The sequence below is a fragment of the Dasypus novemcinctus genome, chromosome 12, assembly GCF_030445035.2.
Source record: "Dasypus novemcinctus isolate mDasNov1 chromosome 12, mDasNov1.1.hap2, whole genome shotgun sequence".
NCBI lineage: Eukaryota > Metazoa > Chordata > Mammalia > Cingulata > Dasypodidae > Dasypus > Dasypus novemcinctus.
In genome coordinates this window covers 37677825-37693777 of record NC_080684.1, presented here as the reverse complement: position 1 = coordinate 37693777, position 15953 = coordinate 37677825, and the positions used below count along the sequence as shown (strand labels likewise).

The 15953-nt window shown below is 59.8% G+C and overlaps 1 protein-coding gene across 1 annotated transcript in view; it reads right to left on the bottom strand.

Annotated features, from left to right (window-relative positions):
- The window catches only part of LRP1 (LDL receptor related protein 1), a 79303-nt gene that overhangs the window by 41910 nt on the left and 21440 nt on the right, over positions 1-15953 (bottom strand). The window contains exons 7-15 of the mRNA XM_058308298.2: positions 11242-11404; positions 10912-11134; positions 9711-9900; positions 9115-9258; positions 7697-7933; positions 6256-6436; positions 4694-4916; positions 2814-3015; positions 2395-2520 (exon numbers count right to left, since the gene is read on the bottom strand). Coding sequence (XP_058164281.1) covers positions 2395-2520; positions 2814-3015; positions 4694-4916; positions 6256-6436; positions 7697-7933; positions 9115-9258; positions 9711-9900; positions 10912-11134; positions 11242-11404 — 1689 coding nt within the window. The remainder of the gene's footprint in view (positions 1-2394; positions 2521-2813; positions 3016-4693; positions 4917-6255; positions 6437-7696; positions 7934-9114; positions 9259-9710; positions 9901-10911; positions 11135-11241; positions 11405-15953) is intronic.

Genomic DNA, 15953 nt, shown 5'->3' with positions numbered 1-15953 from the left:
CCGGGAGATGCCCTGGGACGCCCCTGGCCCTGCCCTGGTCCCTGGCAGGGGCGAAGACAGCCCCCCAGCTCTGCGGACTCCGCTCTCCCAGCCTTCACGGCCTCACCACCGCTGGGGGGGTCTTGGACTGCTGGCAGGAGAATCGTGCCCTTTGTATTCCCACCGGTGACTTCCAAATGCCCAGGACTGCCAGCCCGTCTCCAGCCCTGCAGCCCCGCACACCCTTCTCCCCAGGAAGGACCCCGGGGTTCCGCGGTGACCGTTCCCTCCCGCAGCCCGCGGCCCGCCGGGCCTGCAGTGGGGTGGGTCCTCCTTGCCCTCACTACGGCTTCCTGGCTATTCTCCCTCCTGCGAAACCAGCCTTGACTTTGCTGTGATCAGACTGCACCCACCCCTGCCACCTGTCCCCCAGGCTGCTCCACCCCCGCGAGGGGTCTCGGCTCCTGGCACAGGAGCACGCTCGCCCGTATCACTTCTTGGTGATCTCGATGCCCATGTAGACGCTTTCCATGACGCTGACCCCTCAGCTCCTGGAGAACCCGCCCCGTTATGCTCTTGTTCCCCTCGACCTTGGGTGCTCCCCGCCACAGCCACACACTGATGTCCTACAGACCTATTTCCTTCCGCCTCAGGATTTCTACCCTAAGGAAACCATCTGGAAAAGGGGGGGGGGCACAAAACTGTGAGAAATAGCAGAGGGGCTGATTAAGAGCTGGGCCCTGGGTTCGAATTCCTCCTCTAACTTTAGGCCTCGGTTTCTTCATCTATAAAATGGGGGAGATTAAAATCCCTTCCCCGCAGGGCTGTTGTTAAGCAGTAAGTTACGCCCAGGAAAGGCTTAGACTTAGAGCAGTGCCCAGCACACAGTGCTCAACAAAGGTTGGCTTTGATTGCAACAAAAAAATTGGAAACGACCTAACCGTCCAATGGTAAAAAAGAGGCTGAGTAAGTGACGGAATACTTACTAAATGAAACATATTCCAGCTATTGAAAATGTTTCAATGTGGCAAAATGTTAAAGAGTTGGTGGATCTGGGTTGGGGGTTGGATTCATGTTCTCTGTGTGGGTTCTGTATTATTGTTGCCACTGTCCTGTAAATTTGAAATTATTTTAAAATAAAAAGTGTTTTTTAAAAATGATGCCTACATATTGTCAAGTGAAAACACCAGGAAACAGAACAGTGGGTGTGCTGCACAATCCTACTTGTGTAAAATTAAATACATGGGGAAATGCTGGGGGGGATGCCCCCCAAAATGCTAACAATAGGTGGTGGGATTTGGGGTGAACCGTACTTTCTACTTTCTGCTTTTCTATATTATTTATTTTTATGGTGAGCATGACCAACTTTTATTAAAAAACAAGGCTGTTTAATAAATGATGCTATAACAACATAGAAAATGCTTATGACATATGATCTGAAAAAGGCTGAACACATTTTATACATGGTGTGCTTACAGCTATGGAGAAAACACCAGCAATACCCCCTAAGAACAAGCTGGAGCTCAGGTTACCACAGTGCTGGTCCTCGGTGGTGTTTGCTGGTGGGATTTGGGCTTTTGAGCTCCTCTCTAGTTGTCAATTTTTAAACAATTAATTTTATTTACGAACACCCCATACCCACCATACCTACACCCCTTCCCCCACCCCCAACCCTAGTAACCTCTAATCTACTCTGTCTGTGAAGCTGCTATTTCCAGGCATCTTTGATAAGTGATATAATATTCACTCCTCATCAGTCCCTGTCCTACGTGCCTTGCTTGTTTCCCTGACCGTGTTTTCAAGGTCCTTCCATATTGCACCACGTCTGCACCTTCCTCCCTTCTTACGGCCAGATAGTGCTCCAGAGCGTGCACCACCACATTTGTTTAGCCGCCCATCCGCGGACGGACATTTGGGTGCAAGTAGTGGCTTGAGACCTACAAGTGGAACTGCCAGGTCATGTGGTAATCCGTACTTAACTTTCAAGGAACCACCAGATTCCTTTGCACAGTGGCTGCCCCACTTCACATTCCCAACAACAATGCACAGGAGTGCCAGTTTCTCCACTTCCTCTCCAACACTTATTTTCCATTTTTAAAATAGCTAATTTCTAAAATTTTGAGCTATTGTTGTATTATTTTAGCAATGGGGAAACATTTAAATGCAGCTAAAGAATATTTTCCTCCTGACATGGCTGTCCACTTTCTCGCTCAGTTTCCCCTAACCTCACGCCCTCCTGAGCCTCTCCAAAGAGCCAGGCTTCCATCCCCGGCCCCCGGAGCCTTCTCCCACCCCCATCCCTCGCTTCCTACCGCCCGCCACAGGGCCCCCCCTTCATCCGACCAGGACCCCGGAGCCTCCCCTGTGGCCCTCTCCCCCTGGGGTGGCCCCTTCCCGCCCGCCCGGGCCCCTCACCCAAGCAGGTGACGCCGTCCGCGTCCAGCACCTGGTCCTCCGCGCAGGCGCACTGGCGGCTCCCCGGCGTGGCCAGGCACAGGCTGCTGCAGCCGCCATTGTTGACGCGGCATTTGTTGGTGCCCACTGCGGGGGAGGGGCCACGGGAGAGATGGGGGGTGGGTTGTGGCCAGGACAGGAAAGGCCCGGGAAGGGTGGGGAGGGGAGACACAGTAAAATGAGGAGACAGCGAGGGAGGAGAGAGGAAGAAGAGCACGATGAAGGAGAGAAGCTGTGGACGGGGCGCGGCGCGCAGCGCTGGGTTGGACGGCCTCTCTTCTCCCAGTCCTGGGGGAGCGCCTTCACCTCCAGAGGAGCCAGGCCTGGGCCAGCCCCACCCCGCCCCCAGGCCCCCGCCCCAGCCCCAGCTCTGGGGGTACCTTGCTGCTGCTGGGCATCGTACATGCGGATCTCAAAGATGGGGGGCCGCTCGCTGCGCAGGAGGGTCACGGTAGGGGCGGCACCCGCTGCGCCCCGTTCCAGGCGGTAGACGCTGCCACTCCGGTACTCGGTCCAGAAGAGGTAGTTGCCATGGTGACAGAGGCCGAAGGCGTGGTTCAGCTCAGGACCCTCGTACACAATCTAGGGAGGGAGGGGAAGCTACTGGGCAGCTGGGGGGCCCAGAGGGGCCCGAGGAGCACGGGGGTCCTTGCTGTTCCCGCCCTGGATGCTAGATAAGGGTCTCATTTCCAGCACTGGCCCGGGACGCCCTGGGGTGACGAGTTTGCAAACACTGAGATGCGCCCTGGATGCCAGGCCCGGAGCCCAGAAGCTGAGCCAGCAAGGACGCTGAGGGCGAGCGATCCTCTCCTCTCTTGGGCTCGTTCACAATCATTCCTGTCTCCCCAACAGCACACACGCATGAACACACACTCAGGCGCACACACACTCAGACGACCTCAGGCGCGCACACTCAGACGTCCTCAGGCGCACACACACTCAGACGTCCTCAGGCGCGCACACACTCAGACGTCCTCAGGCGCACACACGCAGACGTCCTCAGGCGCGCACACACGCAGACGTCCTCAGGCGCGCACACACTCAGACGTCCTCAGGCGCGCACACACTCAGACGTCCTCAGGCGCACACACGCAGACGTCCTCAGGTGTGCACACACTCAGACGTCCTCAGGTGTGCACACACTCAGACGTCCTCAGGTGCGCACACACTCAGACGTCCTCAGGCGCACACACGCAGACATCCTCAGGCGCGCACACTCAGCCGTCCCCAGGCGCGCACACGCAGACGTCCTCAGGCGCCCACACTCAGACGTCCTCATGCGCACACACTCAGACGTCCTCAGGTGCGCACACACGCAGACGTCCTCAGGTGTGCACACACCCAGACGTCCTCAGGTGCACACACGCAGACGTCCTCAGGCGTGCACACACCCAGACGTCCTCAGGCGCACACACGCAGACGTCCTCAGGCGCGCACACTCAGCCGTCCCCAGGCGCGCACACTCAGAAACGTCCTTATGCGCACACACTCAGACGTCCTCACATGCACATACACTCAAATGTCCTCAGGCGCACATACACACACAGCACTGAGCAGAGAGCAGACAGCCAGGACCCATCCATTCACTTCTGCCTCCAACAAACATTCACCAGGGCCAAGTGGTGGTGGGCGCTAAGGGATGAAAAACACATCTCTGCCCTCAACCTGCTCGTTGTCTCATGAAGGGGACACACGGGGATCTGGTAAAGAAGAGCTTGGAGACAGCCTCCGAGAGGAGGCCCCTGGGGCCGGGGAGCCAGGGTGGGCTTTCTGGGCGGAAACGACCGCCTGAGCAGTGGCACAGAAACAGCCGGGCCACGCCAGGTGCTGGGAACAAGCTGTGCAGTGCTGGAGGCAGGGGGTGGGGAGAAACGAGACCACGGAGGTGGTCGGGGGCTGGAGCAGGATGGGACTCACGCATCACGGCCCACACGCCCAGACGGGCACACGATGCACGGCGCAGAGCCACTGGGTGCTGCCTCTAGGTGTGGAGGCAACAGACAGACACACACCAGGTGTGGCGTGGGCCCTCCAGACACAGAGATGTGCATGTGTGTGGTCAAGACAATGCACGGACGTGGCCACAAAGTAACAGAGGCAGCCCTCAGACAAGAGCACAGCACATGAGCTACAGCAGCCCCGGATGCAGCCATCCAGAGGGACGCAGGAGACACACATGACACCCACGGGCCCGGACACGCAGAGCCTCATCCACACCCAAACGTGGTCTGGCCACGCCCAAAGGCACACGCCTGCCCACCTTCCGGTCTGTGCCATTGAGCAGGATGGTCTCGATGCGGTCATAGAAGGCGTCCACCCAGTAGAGGCGCCCAGCAGGGATGTCCAGGCTCAGCCCATTGGGCCACAGCACCGTCTTGGAGGTGACGAAGATGTCTCGGTGGGAGCCATCCATCCAGGCCCTCTCCAGCCGCCCTCGCCGACTGTCCTTGGGGTCTTCCTCCCAGTCCGTCCAGTACATCCACCTGTGGGTGGGGGTCGGTCAGCACCAGAGGGGCCAGCCCTGCCACCAACTGTCCAGGGTATCCCTAGAGCCCCTCCCGGCAGACTCCCTGCCCTGCTCACCCCTGGACCACACATCTCATCATTCATTCCTCAGTCAACAAACATTCATCGACACCGCTCTACGCTGGGCTCTATTCTGGCCCTCAGGGACCCAGCAGAGGCCAAGCGGGCCAAGGCCCCGGCTCTCGTGGAGCTTGCCTTCCACTGGGGAGACAGGCAAGAAACAAGCCAGTCAACAAGGTCAGGGGACGAGTGATCAATGTCACGAAGGGCATGAAACAGGGTGATGGCGGGAGAGGGGCCAGGTGGCAGGTGGGGTGAGGGCAGGAGCGGGTGATCGTGGACGGTCTCTCTGAGGAGTCAGCATCTGAGCTGAGATCTGAAGGCTGAGGAGCCAGGCCTGCGAAAGTAGGGGAGTTTGGAGACCCTCTCAGTTGGACTCTGTCAGTGAGGTGGACTCAGGTTAAGTCTCTACCTCTTGCTGGGTCTGATAACAACACCCACACGATAAAGGAAGCCGCCGTGTTTGATCCTGCCATGGGAGAAAGGACTCCAGTTTCGCCCACAGCTGAGCCGCAAGGAGAAGCCCCCGCAAGGAGAAGCCCCCGCGAGGCTCAAAGAGCCGAGGCCCTGGGAGAGATGAGCCCTTTGCCTGAGAGCTGGCAGCTGAACTCTGGAAGAAAGCGGAGCTGTGGAGACAGAGAGGAGGCCCAGAAAGAGGCCGGCCCCTCGCCTGGCTTGCCTGCGGCTGCAGGAAGGTGGGGCCCTCAGCAGAGCTCGGCCGCCAGCTTGCTTCCCCGCGCAGCGGCTGACTTTGGTGAGAAAGCATCTCTTAGGGTGCCTCGAGTTGGACTTTTCATGGCCTTGGAAGACTTTAAGTTTTTACCCTAAATAAGTCCCCTTTATAAAAGCCAACCCATTTCTGGTACTTGGCATTGGCAGCGCTTCGGCAAACTAAAACACCACTTGAACCTCCAAGTGCAACGAGTGAGGTGCAGTTGAGGCCAGAGAGGTTGCCGGGCACAGGCCTCGCGGGCCGTGCGGGCCTGAGAAGGCACATGGCTCCCATCGAAGGGCAAGAGGAGCCAGCCTGTGCTGGGAGGGACAGGGTCCGCTTTGTACTGCTGTGTGGAAAGCATCACTCCATTCCCCTGCAGACAGGAACCCTTGCTCTCACGTGGCCCCGCCTCAGCCACCCTCCCCGACCCACAAACTGAGCTCTCTGACTTATCCACCCCCCATTTCTGAGACTCACACAGTCCCCGGCCCCGCCCACCCCGAGGCCCTGTGGGGGCTCACCCGTTGAGCGGATCCACCACGATGGCCCTGGGGTGTGTCATCTTGCCCTCGATCAAGGTCTTGCGCGTCTGAGCAGCCTTCTCCAGCCTGGCCACACTGATGGTCTTCTTGGGCCCATCGTCCGTCCAGTACAGATTGTCCCCCATCCAGTCCACGGCCACACCCTCCACATTGTGGATCGCTGCGGGGGAGAGTGACAACGTCTTCCCTCATCCTCCAGACCACGTGCTCCTCTGAGCACCTCAGGCCAGGCAGGCAATGCCCTGGGCAGGTGACGGGCAGGGGAGGCGGCAGGACGGCCCGGGGAGGACCGGCTATGTCCGCACATCTGTGCTGAGTCACAGAGTCCCCTGAAGCGGCACATGGTGACCCGTAAACCCGCGGGGTCAGCAGGGGCGGTCGCGGGAGGGCAAGCCCGGGCCTGCACATGGGCTAGGCCGACGTGTGACGCCACGTCCCAGGCTAAAAATCCTGAACTAACAGAATGAATAAATTAGGAAGTGATTTTTCACTGAGCCAAAGGCTGAGTCTCAAGTGTCCTTTAAATAGCAGTTCCCCCGGTCCAGGGAACCCTGATCTTTTCCTGATGAGGAGCTACTTTTGATTTCCTCCAAGTCTTATGACTTGCTGACTGCTGAGGTTCTCTGAGCCGTGGTGGGGTGGGGGCCGGGGCAAAGGGTGGTGACTGGCCAGGGAGCCTATCCTGGGGGCTTAGGGACAGGACTGTGAGTTCCTAACATCAGCAGGGAAGGGGCAGAGCTCATCTTGCTCAGGCGTGTGCACAGACGGGGGTTAGAGGACGACGCGCTGCTGACCTGCCCGTGCAGCTGCAGGGGTCCTTAACTGGGGGTTCGTGAGTTTGAATTGGAATTCAAAAAATATTACTTGCGTGTAGACGTGTTGGTGCAGATGTGACGTATTTGTTAAATAATACCCAGGGTAGTGTGGACTTAGCGAGGGGTCTGTGGTTTGCACCTGACTGGCAAAGGGGTCCACGGAACAAAAAAAGTTAAGAACCCCTAAGCTGGAAGGAAAACCTGGGTTCAGTTCATTAAACACCATCTTCTCAGGGCACGTGAGCACTCGGCCTTCGGCAGCCTGGCGGGCCTCCCCGCAGAGCCTGCGTGTGAGCAGCCCCTCCCAGGCTGTGCTGTGCGGAGCTCCAGGGCCGCGAGCCAAGGTGGAGACCCCGAGTTCTCCCCAGGGCTGGCAGGGATGGCCCGCGCTGCCCGGCCCATCCATCCTCCTGACTCTTTTTGGCTCAGCCAAGAAGCAGGTCATGCGGGGGTCGAGCTGTCTATCCCCGCATCTCCATAGCAACCAGCCCAGCCGGCCAGCGAGCAGGGGACTGTCCGCGCTGAGAGGGCGCCAGGCCCCGGAGCAGTGTGGGCGCCGGGCCGACCGCTGGGAGTCCCCCACCCCCCGGGGGGGCGGCCCTTACCGTCCTTCAGGATGGTCTCGCGCTCGGTGCCGTCGATCTTCTGCCGGCCGATGAGGTAGCTGGTGGTGTCGGCAAAGTAGATGAAGCCGGTCTCGGCGTGGAAGTCCAGGGCCCGGGGGTTCATGAGGTTCTCGATGGGGATCATGTGCTCGTCGGGGACCTTGGCCCCCACGTCCATGCCCCGGATGATGCCGGGCCGGCCCTTGCCGTACACCAGGAAGAGCTCGTGTTCCGGCTCTGGGCAGGCACAAGGGGGAACACGGAGTCAGACGCCCACAGGCCACCGCCCTGCCTTGCCGGGCCACGGCCGGGGGGCCGCGGGGCCCGCTGCGCCGGTGCTGGGGCGGGGGGTGGACAGACCACACACAGGCAGGTCCAGCTCTGAGTCCATGGCACTCCAGGGGTGGGAACGGGGGAGGAGGGGCATGCCCACTGCCCGGGAGTGAAGCCAGAGGCCCCATAAGTGAACTTTCAAAATGCTGTGGGATCTGATCACCCTGCACCACCTCTTCTGTCACAGCACTTCTTGGCGGGGCCACTCAAGTGGCCTCCTAGCCACGCCCCTGAGGCCGATCTTCTACCCAGGAGCTGGTGTGCTCCCTTTACAACGTGAAAAGTCCAATCACTTCCTGCTCTAAGGTCCCCAAGAGATGAAAAAATTTGATAATGGAAGGTAGTGATGGTAGCACAACACTGTAAAGGAAATTAATGCCACTGAATTGTATACTCGAGAATGGTTAAAATGGCAAATTGTTATATGGGTCACCACACAGATAATCCAACCTCTCCTTCATCTCTCTCGCTCACCCCACTTCAGCCACTGTGCTGTCTGTCCAACATGCCACACTCACGCTAGCCTCAGAGCCTTTGCACTTTCTATTCCCTCTGGCAGAAATGCTCTTCCCTCAGGTAGTCACTGGTTTGTTTCTTTACTTCCACGAGAGCTTGGCTCAAATGCCATCTCCTCAGAGAGGCATTCTCTGACTACGTTCTCTAAAACGGAGCCCTAACTCTATTCTCTGCTTTATTTCCTTCATAACACCTATCACCACGTGAAGTTACACTTGTCTGGCTGCTCCACCAGGATAGAAGCCCCCCGAGGGCAGGGACGACATCTATCTTTTTCTCTGCTGAGTCCCCCTTGCCAGAGCAGTGTCAGATGTGTGTAGGTGCTCAGTAAGTACTTGCCGAATGAATGAATGAACCAGTTTGCAGTCTTCTCGGGTGCCTGAGTGGGGTGGTGGGACAAGGCCTGCTCTTGGATGTGGGCTCAATCGCGCCTCCAGCCCTCACTAGGGGTGGAGTGTTGGTAAGCTCCTCAATTTTTTCTGCATCTCAGAAAGGTGCAGGCGGGCAGGGGGGAGACAGGTCAGGACCCCCCCATCCCGGCAGCCACGTGCACCCTCCCCGTCACTCACTCTTGCACGACTTCCCGTCACTGCCCAGGCTGAAGCCGGAGCGGCAGCGGCAGGTCCGAGCCTTGTGGCTGTTGGCCAGCAGGCAGATGTCGGAGCAGCCACCCGGCTTCCCGTACTGGTCGTTCTCACAGGCGTGACTCCTCACTGGGGGCAGGCGGGGAGGCGGTCAGCACCCCCAGAGCCCCCTTGCCCAGGCCTTGCGGGGGCCTCCCTGAACTGGCCACTCCCCCTGCTGTGGTCTTTGTCCTGTTGGCCCATTTTAGGATTTGGAGGCCACACGTCTGGAATGGCTCTCCCCTGCCACGGCGTAGCCTCAGACGCTCTGGCGGGGGGGCAGGGGGGTCACACCGTGGCCCCTCCGTGGCCAGGTGCTTCTGCTCCAGCCTGGCAGGGGCAACCCAGGAGGGGCCCTATGGCCGGGATCTGGAGGACAAGGGGGCAGTCAGAGGCCGGCAGGGGCCGCTGGGGGGCCTGGGGTCGATGGCCAGCAGGAGCGGGCAGGGAAGAAAGAATCAGGGCTCCCACGGGAGGGGCCCTGGAGGGACGGTGATCCCGCGGGCCCAGGGCCAGCTCGGGAGGGCTGCGGGCCCGCTCACCTCGGGGCTGCCGCCGCTGGTGGTAGATGTGGAGGGCGCCGCCCTTGTCCACGCGGGTGACGACCTGGTACTCGGTGCTGTTGAAGCGGTTCACGCGGATCACGCTTGTCTTCTGCTGGGCGTTGGCGTTGTCCGAGTTGGTGGCGTAGAGGTAATTCTCGAACACCGTCAGGCCATACAGATGCTCGATCTGAGGCAGGCAGACACGGCCGACCCGCGATGAGCAGGGCGCCTTCCCTCCCTCAGCTCCCCCCCAAGCCTCTTACCCGCATTCCCGAATCCACTCCACAGCTGCCTTTTTAGCTCCGTGCTTTACCCCCGTCTCCTCTGGCTGGCCTATCTCGCCCCTGAGAGCTCTGCCCATCAAAACCCCACCGTGCCTCCACAGAGCAGCTCTTTGAAAGCTTCTGGATCCTTCTAACCAGAGAGGGTCTCTCCGTCCATACTGTCTTGGGTGCTATCCAGTGCAGAGTGAGGTGATTTGTGGACTTATCCCACCTACTCTACCCAGACCCTAAGAGAACTAGACACATAGTAGGTGCTTTAATGATTTCAGAATGAATTCAATTCGGGCTCAAACTCCACCACAGAGAACATCCTTCCCCGACTCCAGCCCCCACCCTCGAGGCTCTGAGCAGCTTCTAATAGCCCCCCACCCCCCAGCTCACCTGGGGGACCAGCCATCCCTGCCGCCCAGTACTGAGGGGCTTGCTGTTCGCGGGACTTTCTGGGCTGACACAAGGACCGTCCCAGACAAACTGGGATGTCTGATCACCCTAATTATCCCAGAGCGGAGGTGCTTCCTGGAGCCGGCAGGGCTTCTAGAACCCGTTCAAGTCCTATTTCCCAGTTATGTCACCTCAGGCAAATCACTTAACCTCTTTGCGCTCTTGATTTATTCATCTGCCAAAAGGGAACTAAGCCACCTGCCTGCTCCAAACCCCATCCGGGGTGGTGTTACAAGGATTTTAAGGAAAAAGGAAGTAAAAGCCCACTCTCAAATCGTAGCTCCTGTCAGAGTGGAAGCCGTACCCCGTCTTCCCTGAAGAGCTCGAGCCCAAGGCCCGCCCATCATAGGGCTGGCGGCAGCCGTACTCCCACATCATCCGTCCGTCCGTCCCTCCACCCCCCGGGTGCCCTGGACAACGGTTCCCCTCGCCGGAAGGCCCCGCCCAGGAGCCCCAGACGACAGCCCCCTCACCAGGATGCCCTGGATGATGGTCTGCCGGCCCTTGCCCTCGTAGTCCACCACCTCGATGTAGTCCAGGTAGGCGTCGGCCCAGTAGACCAGGCGGCTGACCAGGTCCAGCGTGATGCCGTGTGGAAACACGATCTTGCTATCGACCAGCTTGGTGCGGTTCTGCCCGTCCATGTCACAGCGCTCCACCTTTGGGATCTGCCCGTAGTCAGTGAAAAACACCTTCCTGCGGGCAGGCGGCGTGTTAAACGGGACCTGGGCGCCAGGCCCCCCCGCCCTTTGCGGTGGCCTCGGCCTCCCCCGCTTCCGGAGCCCCTGCCCCACTGTTCTCACCCCATGGCAGGGTCCAGCGCAATGCCCTTGGGATTGTAGAGCTCCAGGTCTAACAAGGTCACGCACGTGTCCCCATTTCGATTGCAGACAAATATCCTATCGTCGATGTCATCCACAAAGTAGAAGTTGCCAGTCAGCCAGTCGATGGCCATCTGTTCCACGTCTGGAGAGGGTGAACAAAGAGCTCTAGGGGACGGATGCTCCCACGGGCGTACCCACCCTCTGCTGTCGCAGCACCTGCCTCTCTTGGGGCGTTTTCTTCACCACCCAAGCGACGGCTGGCTCCCTTCCCTGAGCACTTGTAGGAGTTGCCTCCAGCATCACTACATCTGCTCTTGGATTCTTTGTCATCTTCCCACACGTCTTTCTGAGTGGCCTCACACACCCCCAGGCCCGTGCCGGGTCATGGTCAGTGCCCGGAGGTACTGAGGCAGCGTGGGTAGACAGTTGACTGACAGGCTGCCCTCACTCCATCCCTCCCAGAACCGCGACCATCTTGAGGTGGCACAAGGCAGCGAGCACAGTTCCACTAACTAGCTCACTCCAATATAGAGATGTTTACCCGAGAGGAGCGTGCCAGGCCGGTTAAAACACCACACATCTTTGCTTTTGGCTGGGCTTGTATCAACTTTACGTGGTAACTGTAGTTACCCCAGGCTAACCAGAAGTCCTGGCTGGAAGCTGTACATGTTACACAGATTTAAAAATGGAAAAGTCATCAATAAATCCAGTTTGAGAGAAAAGTATTTCAACATAGGGGGTCTCTAGAAAAGGAAAGGTCCATGGTGGCACCAGGTTGGGAACCAGTGACGTGGCCAGACTTCCTCTACTTGCCCCCATCCCCGTTTCTTCAGTGTTCCTATTGCTCAATTTCCTCCTGTCCTAGGGAAAATCAGGAGGGTGGAATCCGATACGGGGCTGGAGGAGAGTGCACAGGGGGAGGGCCAGCAAAGGATCCTGAAGGTAAACTGGGGCACGGCTGAGAAAAAACAGCAGCTTCAGAAGCGTGGGGGTGGGGAAGCTGTAGACCAGGTGCCCACGCTCGGCCTGCGCCACGGTTCTGGAGGCGATGGAAGAGGCCAAGGGGGGGCCGAAAACAGGGGGATGGGGCGAGAGTGGCAGCGCTGCGGGAGGCAGGAGGGCCAGGGCAGGCCCTCCTGCTGGCCCTCTCCGGATGCCTCCTCTGCGGGACCCACTGGCTTCCACCCACCACTACCCGCTCCGAATTCCAACACTGACTCTTGCAAAAGTGGAAAATTTCCAAGGCAGTGACTCTCCAGGACCCCAACCTTGCACTCTACAGCCACCAACTTCCCCGGCACGTAAAGCCGTCTTTGGCCTACACGTCCTCAGCTGAGACCAGCCCCCAAGAGCTGCCCTCACACGGGCGGGGATTATTTTGCCCCCCACAGCGACAGGTAGATTGCCTTGGCATTCTGCCCACCCCTTACCCTCAGGGATTAGATTAGGGCCCGTTTCCTCGCAGGGGGCGGGGTGGGAGCGAGGCACAGGAACAGGAACATGGCTCTCCAGCAACTTGGCGAGGCCCTGACACTGACTCACAGTCACAGGACTCGGAGAGGAAGGGAAAGAGCCAACTGGAGGCCCTCATCAAACTAGTTTCCTCCTCAGGTCTCCGCTGTCAACCCCCACCCTGAGACGACTGGAGAAAGAGGTTCACTGGGATGAGGGGTCATTCCTGTAAGTGCTGACACATCCCCAAACCCGGCACTCCCTCCGCTGGGCCCCCGGTGCTGCCCCGTCCCGACAAGGTCCCAGGGAGGGGACAGAGCAGCCAGGGGAGTGCAGGGCCCAGGCCGTGCAGGAGGAGGGCCCGGCTCAAGGGAAAGGCGATCCAACTCTGCCCCCCACACGCCGTTACCACAGAGAGGACAGATTAAAATGATCGCCGCTGGGCCGCCTCCAAAGGAAACCAAAGTCCCAAAGGGAGGGACCTGCCCGCTGCCCCAGGCGGCCAGCGGGGAGGCTGAAAGGCAAACAGGGCTGTGTGCCCTTCACTTGGTGGGCACGGTGGGGGTCTGGGGGCTCCGGGCATGATACTATTTTCCCAGCACCAGCTGGCACAGCTATGTCCTTCTCTCCAACTTCCTGAGGCTTCCCTGAGTCACTGCCCAGCTCCAGGCCTGGCACACCCTGCCCCTGCTCTCCCCATCCACCCTTCCCTTGGCAACGGGGGAGGAGGAAGAAGCCTGCCCAGAGCTGATGCTGCTCATCCCAGGTGCAGCTCCATAACCATCCCCCAGCCTCAGGATGCGCCCGGCCCTAGAACCTCCCTTGGCCAGGATCCTCTCCCAGTTCAGTTCCGGGAAGGAAGGCGGCAGGAGTGACCCCGCTCTCGGTTATTTACCTTGGCCGGGAGGCGGGGGAACTCAAGCCCTCTCCCCCTTCCACCTCCCCAAAGGCCAGGCAGGGCCCCACTCAGCAGGCCGGAGAGCGTTGGCAAGAACCGGAGTCCCCAGCCCGGCCCGGCCTCCCGTTTGGTATTTTTGCAGCTGGAGACTATTAGTTGCGAGCAAAATCCTTTGTTACCCAACCCCCCTCCACCGCATTATTTTCCTCTCTCCTGAAGTCCAGATTCCTCTGCCTGCCCCCACCACAGAGCACGCATGCACACGCGCACACACGCACGTGCACGCGGGCACGCTCGGCCACCCGCCACGGGGCAGGAGGGATCCCGGGCTAGGCCAGGGGACGTGAGCATTCTGGCCCCAGCCCCTGGCTCCCGGCTCCTTGGGCTGCACCCCCCCACACCCCCCAGGACCCCTGGCCAAAGGCCGCAGAGCCTGAGGACCGGCGAGGCTCAGATAAGCCAAAGAGCAGCCTTGAGGGAGAAGAGGGAGAAGGGCGGGGGTGTCTGAGGGCCGAGGTGCTGGGGAGTCAGGCTCAGAGAAGGGGGGCTAGGAAGCTGGGAGGGGGCTGAGGAAGACACAGCAGAGACCACAGCCCGCTGGGATGACTCAAAGGACTTTCAGTTCCAGGCCCCAGAATAGACCTGGGGTGTGTGTGTAACTGCCAAGCCCTCCCCAGACCCCTCCCCGGGGCTCGCACTCTGCACTCCCCACGAACTCCAGTTTTTCTCAACTTCCTCCATCGTCACATTATTCAAAAGGCATTTCCCGAAACAGGGCCTGATTTCTTCCCCAAGTGGCCCCCACCCCGTTCCCAAGAAGACCCCAGCTTCAGCTAGGATGCCAGACACACTCCCTACAAGAAAGAAACTCCGGGGAAGTAAGGGGACCTCTGTGCCATTAGAAAATATCCCCCAACACATCCACACACCCCAAGATTGCAGGAAAGGGCCCGAGCTCCCTGGATGGGGAGCGGGAGCCATTTCCACTTCCGCTCTGCCTTCCGCTGACAGATGTGACTGTGGCACGGCGGGGGCCTGGGGGCCCCCCCGGCACGTGCACTATTTCCCCAGCACCAGGAGCCTCTCCGCATCCCTCCCCATCATTCCGCGTTGTCCTGGGCCCTGCACAGCCCGCGTTTGAACCCTGGCTCTGCCCCCTGGGACCGTGGCCGAGTCAGAACACTTAAGTCTGCGTCTGTCTCCTCACCTATAAAGTGGGATGGTACGTGAACAGCGCCGAGCACAGGGCCCGGCCCACAATAAACACGCCACCCCTGGGGGCTAGTGCTGGTACCACCCCCCAACCCGTTAGCCCAGCTCTGTCCTTCCCCACCTTCTCCACCAGGTCATCATCTGTGCCTGCAGCCCGACTCCAGAGCCCTCCTGACCCCAGGTGGGCCCCCAGGTGGCCAGTTTGGGGCTAACACCTCCTGTCCTGCAAGCTTTGGCTCAGGCTCCCAGATTTCCCCAGTCAGGGCTCCCACGAGCCCCAGCAATGTGAGGGCACGGCGCCGGCTCTCATCTCCGTCCCAGCACCTGACACATTTATTGATTCATTCGACAAATATTTATTGAGCACTTAGAGCTCACTCTGCCGTCCTACAGCGGTACATCATTTTTTCCCCTTCCCTTCTACTCAGAGCCCCTCGTTCTCTGGCCTTGCTGGGGCTTGGAATACCACAGGGAGGACAGTCTGCCCAGGGGTCCCGCTGCTGCAGGAGCCCTCCAGACGGAAGGCACCGGGGCGCGCCTGGCCGCTGCTCTGGGGCAGGCCCTGGCTCCTGGCTCTTGCTCCTGACGGGCCCTGACTTCAGCTCTTCCTTGCTTCCAAGTCTGGGGCTCGGCCACATCAGGTCACCACTATCCTCGGGTGCCCTTCCTGCCCCTGCGGTCCTTCCAACCTGGGTCCGTGCCCTGTCCCCTTCCCCTGCCAGCCCCAGGCCCCCAAGAGGCAACGAGTGTGCACGCTGCATCCCCGGGAGGAGAGGCCCGGACTCCGCGGCCCGGCCTGGCTCAGGGTCCTCCCGCTGCTAAGAACCCCTTTCCGGGCTCTGAAACGCATCTCTCTTGCTTCAGTTCCTTTGGCTTGAAAACAGGGAGGGGGTGTGTTGGGAGCAGGCTGGGTGGAAAGGCAACTTGAGGGAGACAGCGGGGGAGGAGAGGACAGGGCTGGATTGGTGCCGAGAGACACAGGCTGGCCCTGCCTGCGAGAGAGGAGAAAGGGCTGCGACGGGATTAGGAAACTCCGGCCGGGAATGGGAAGCACAAGAGCCAAAGTGCAGGGGGCTCAGAGCCAAAGAGCGGGGCGGCTGGAGCCCGATCACCGCCTCGGATTCGGACA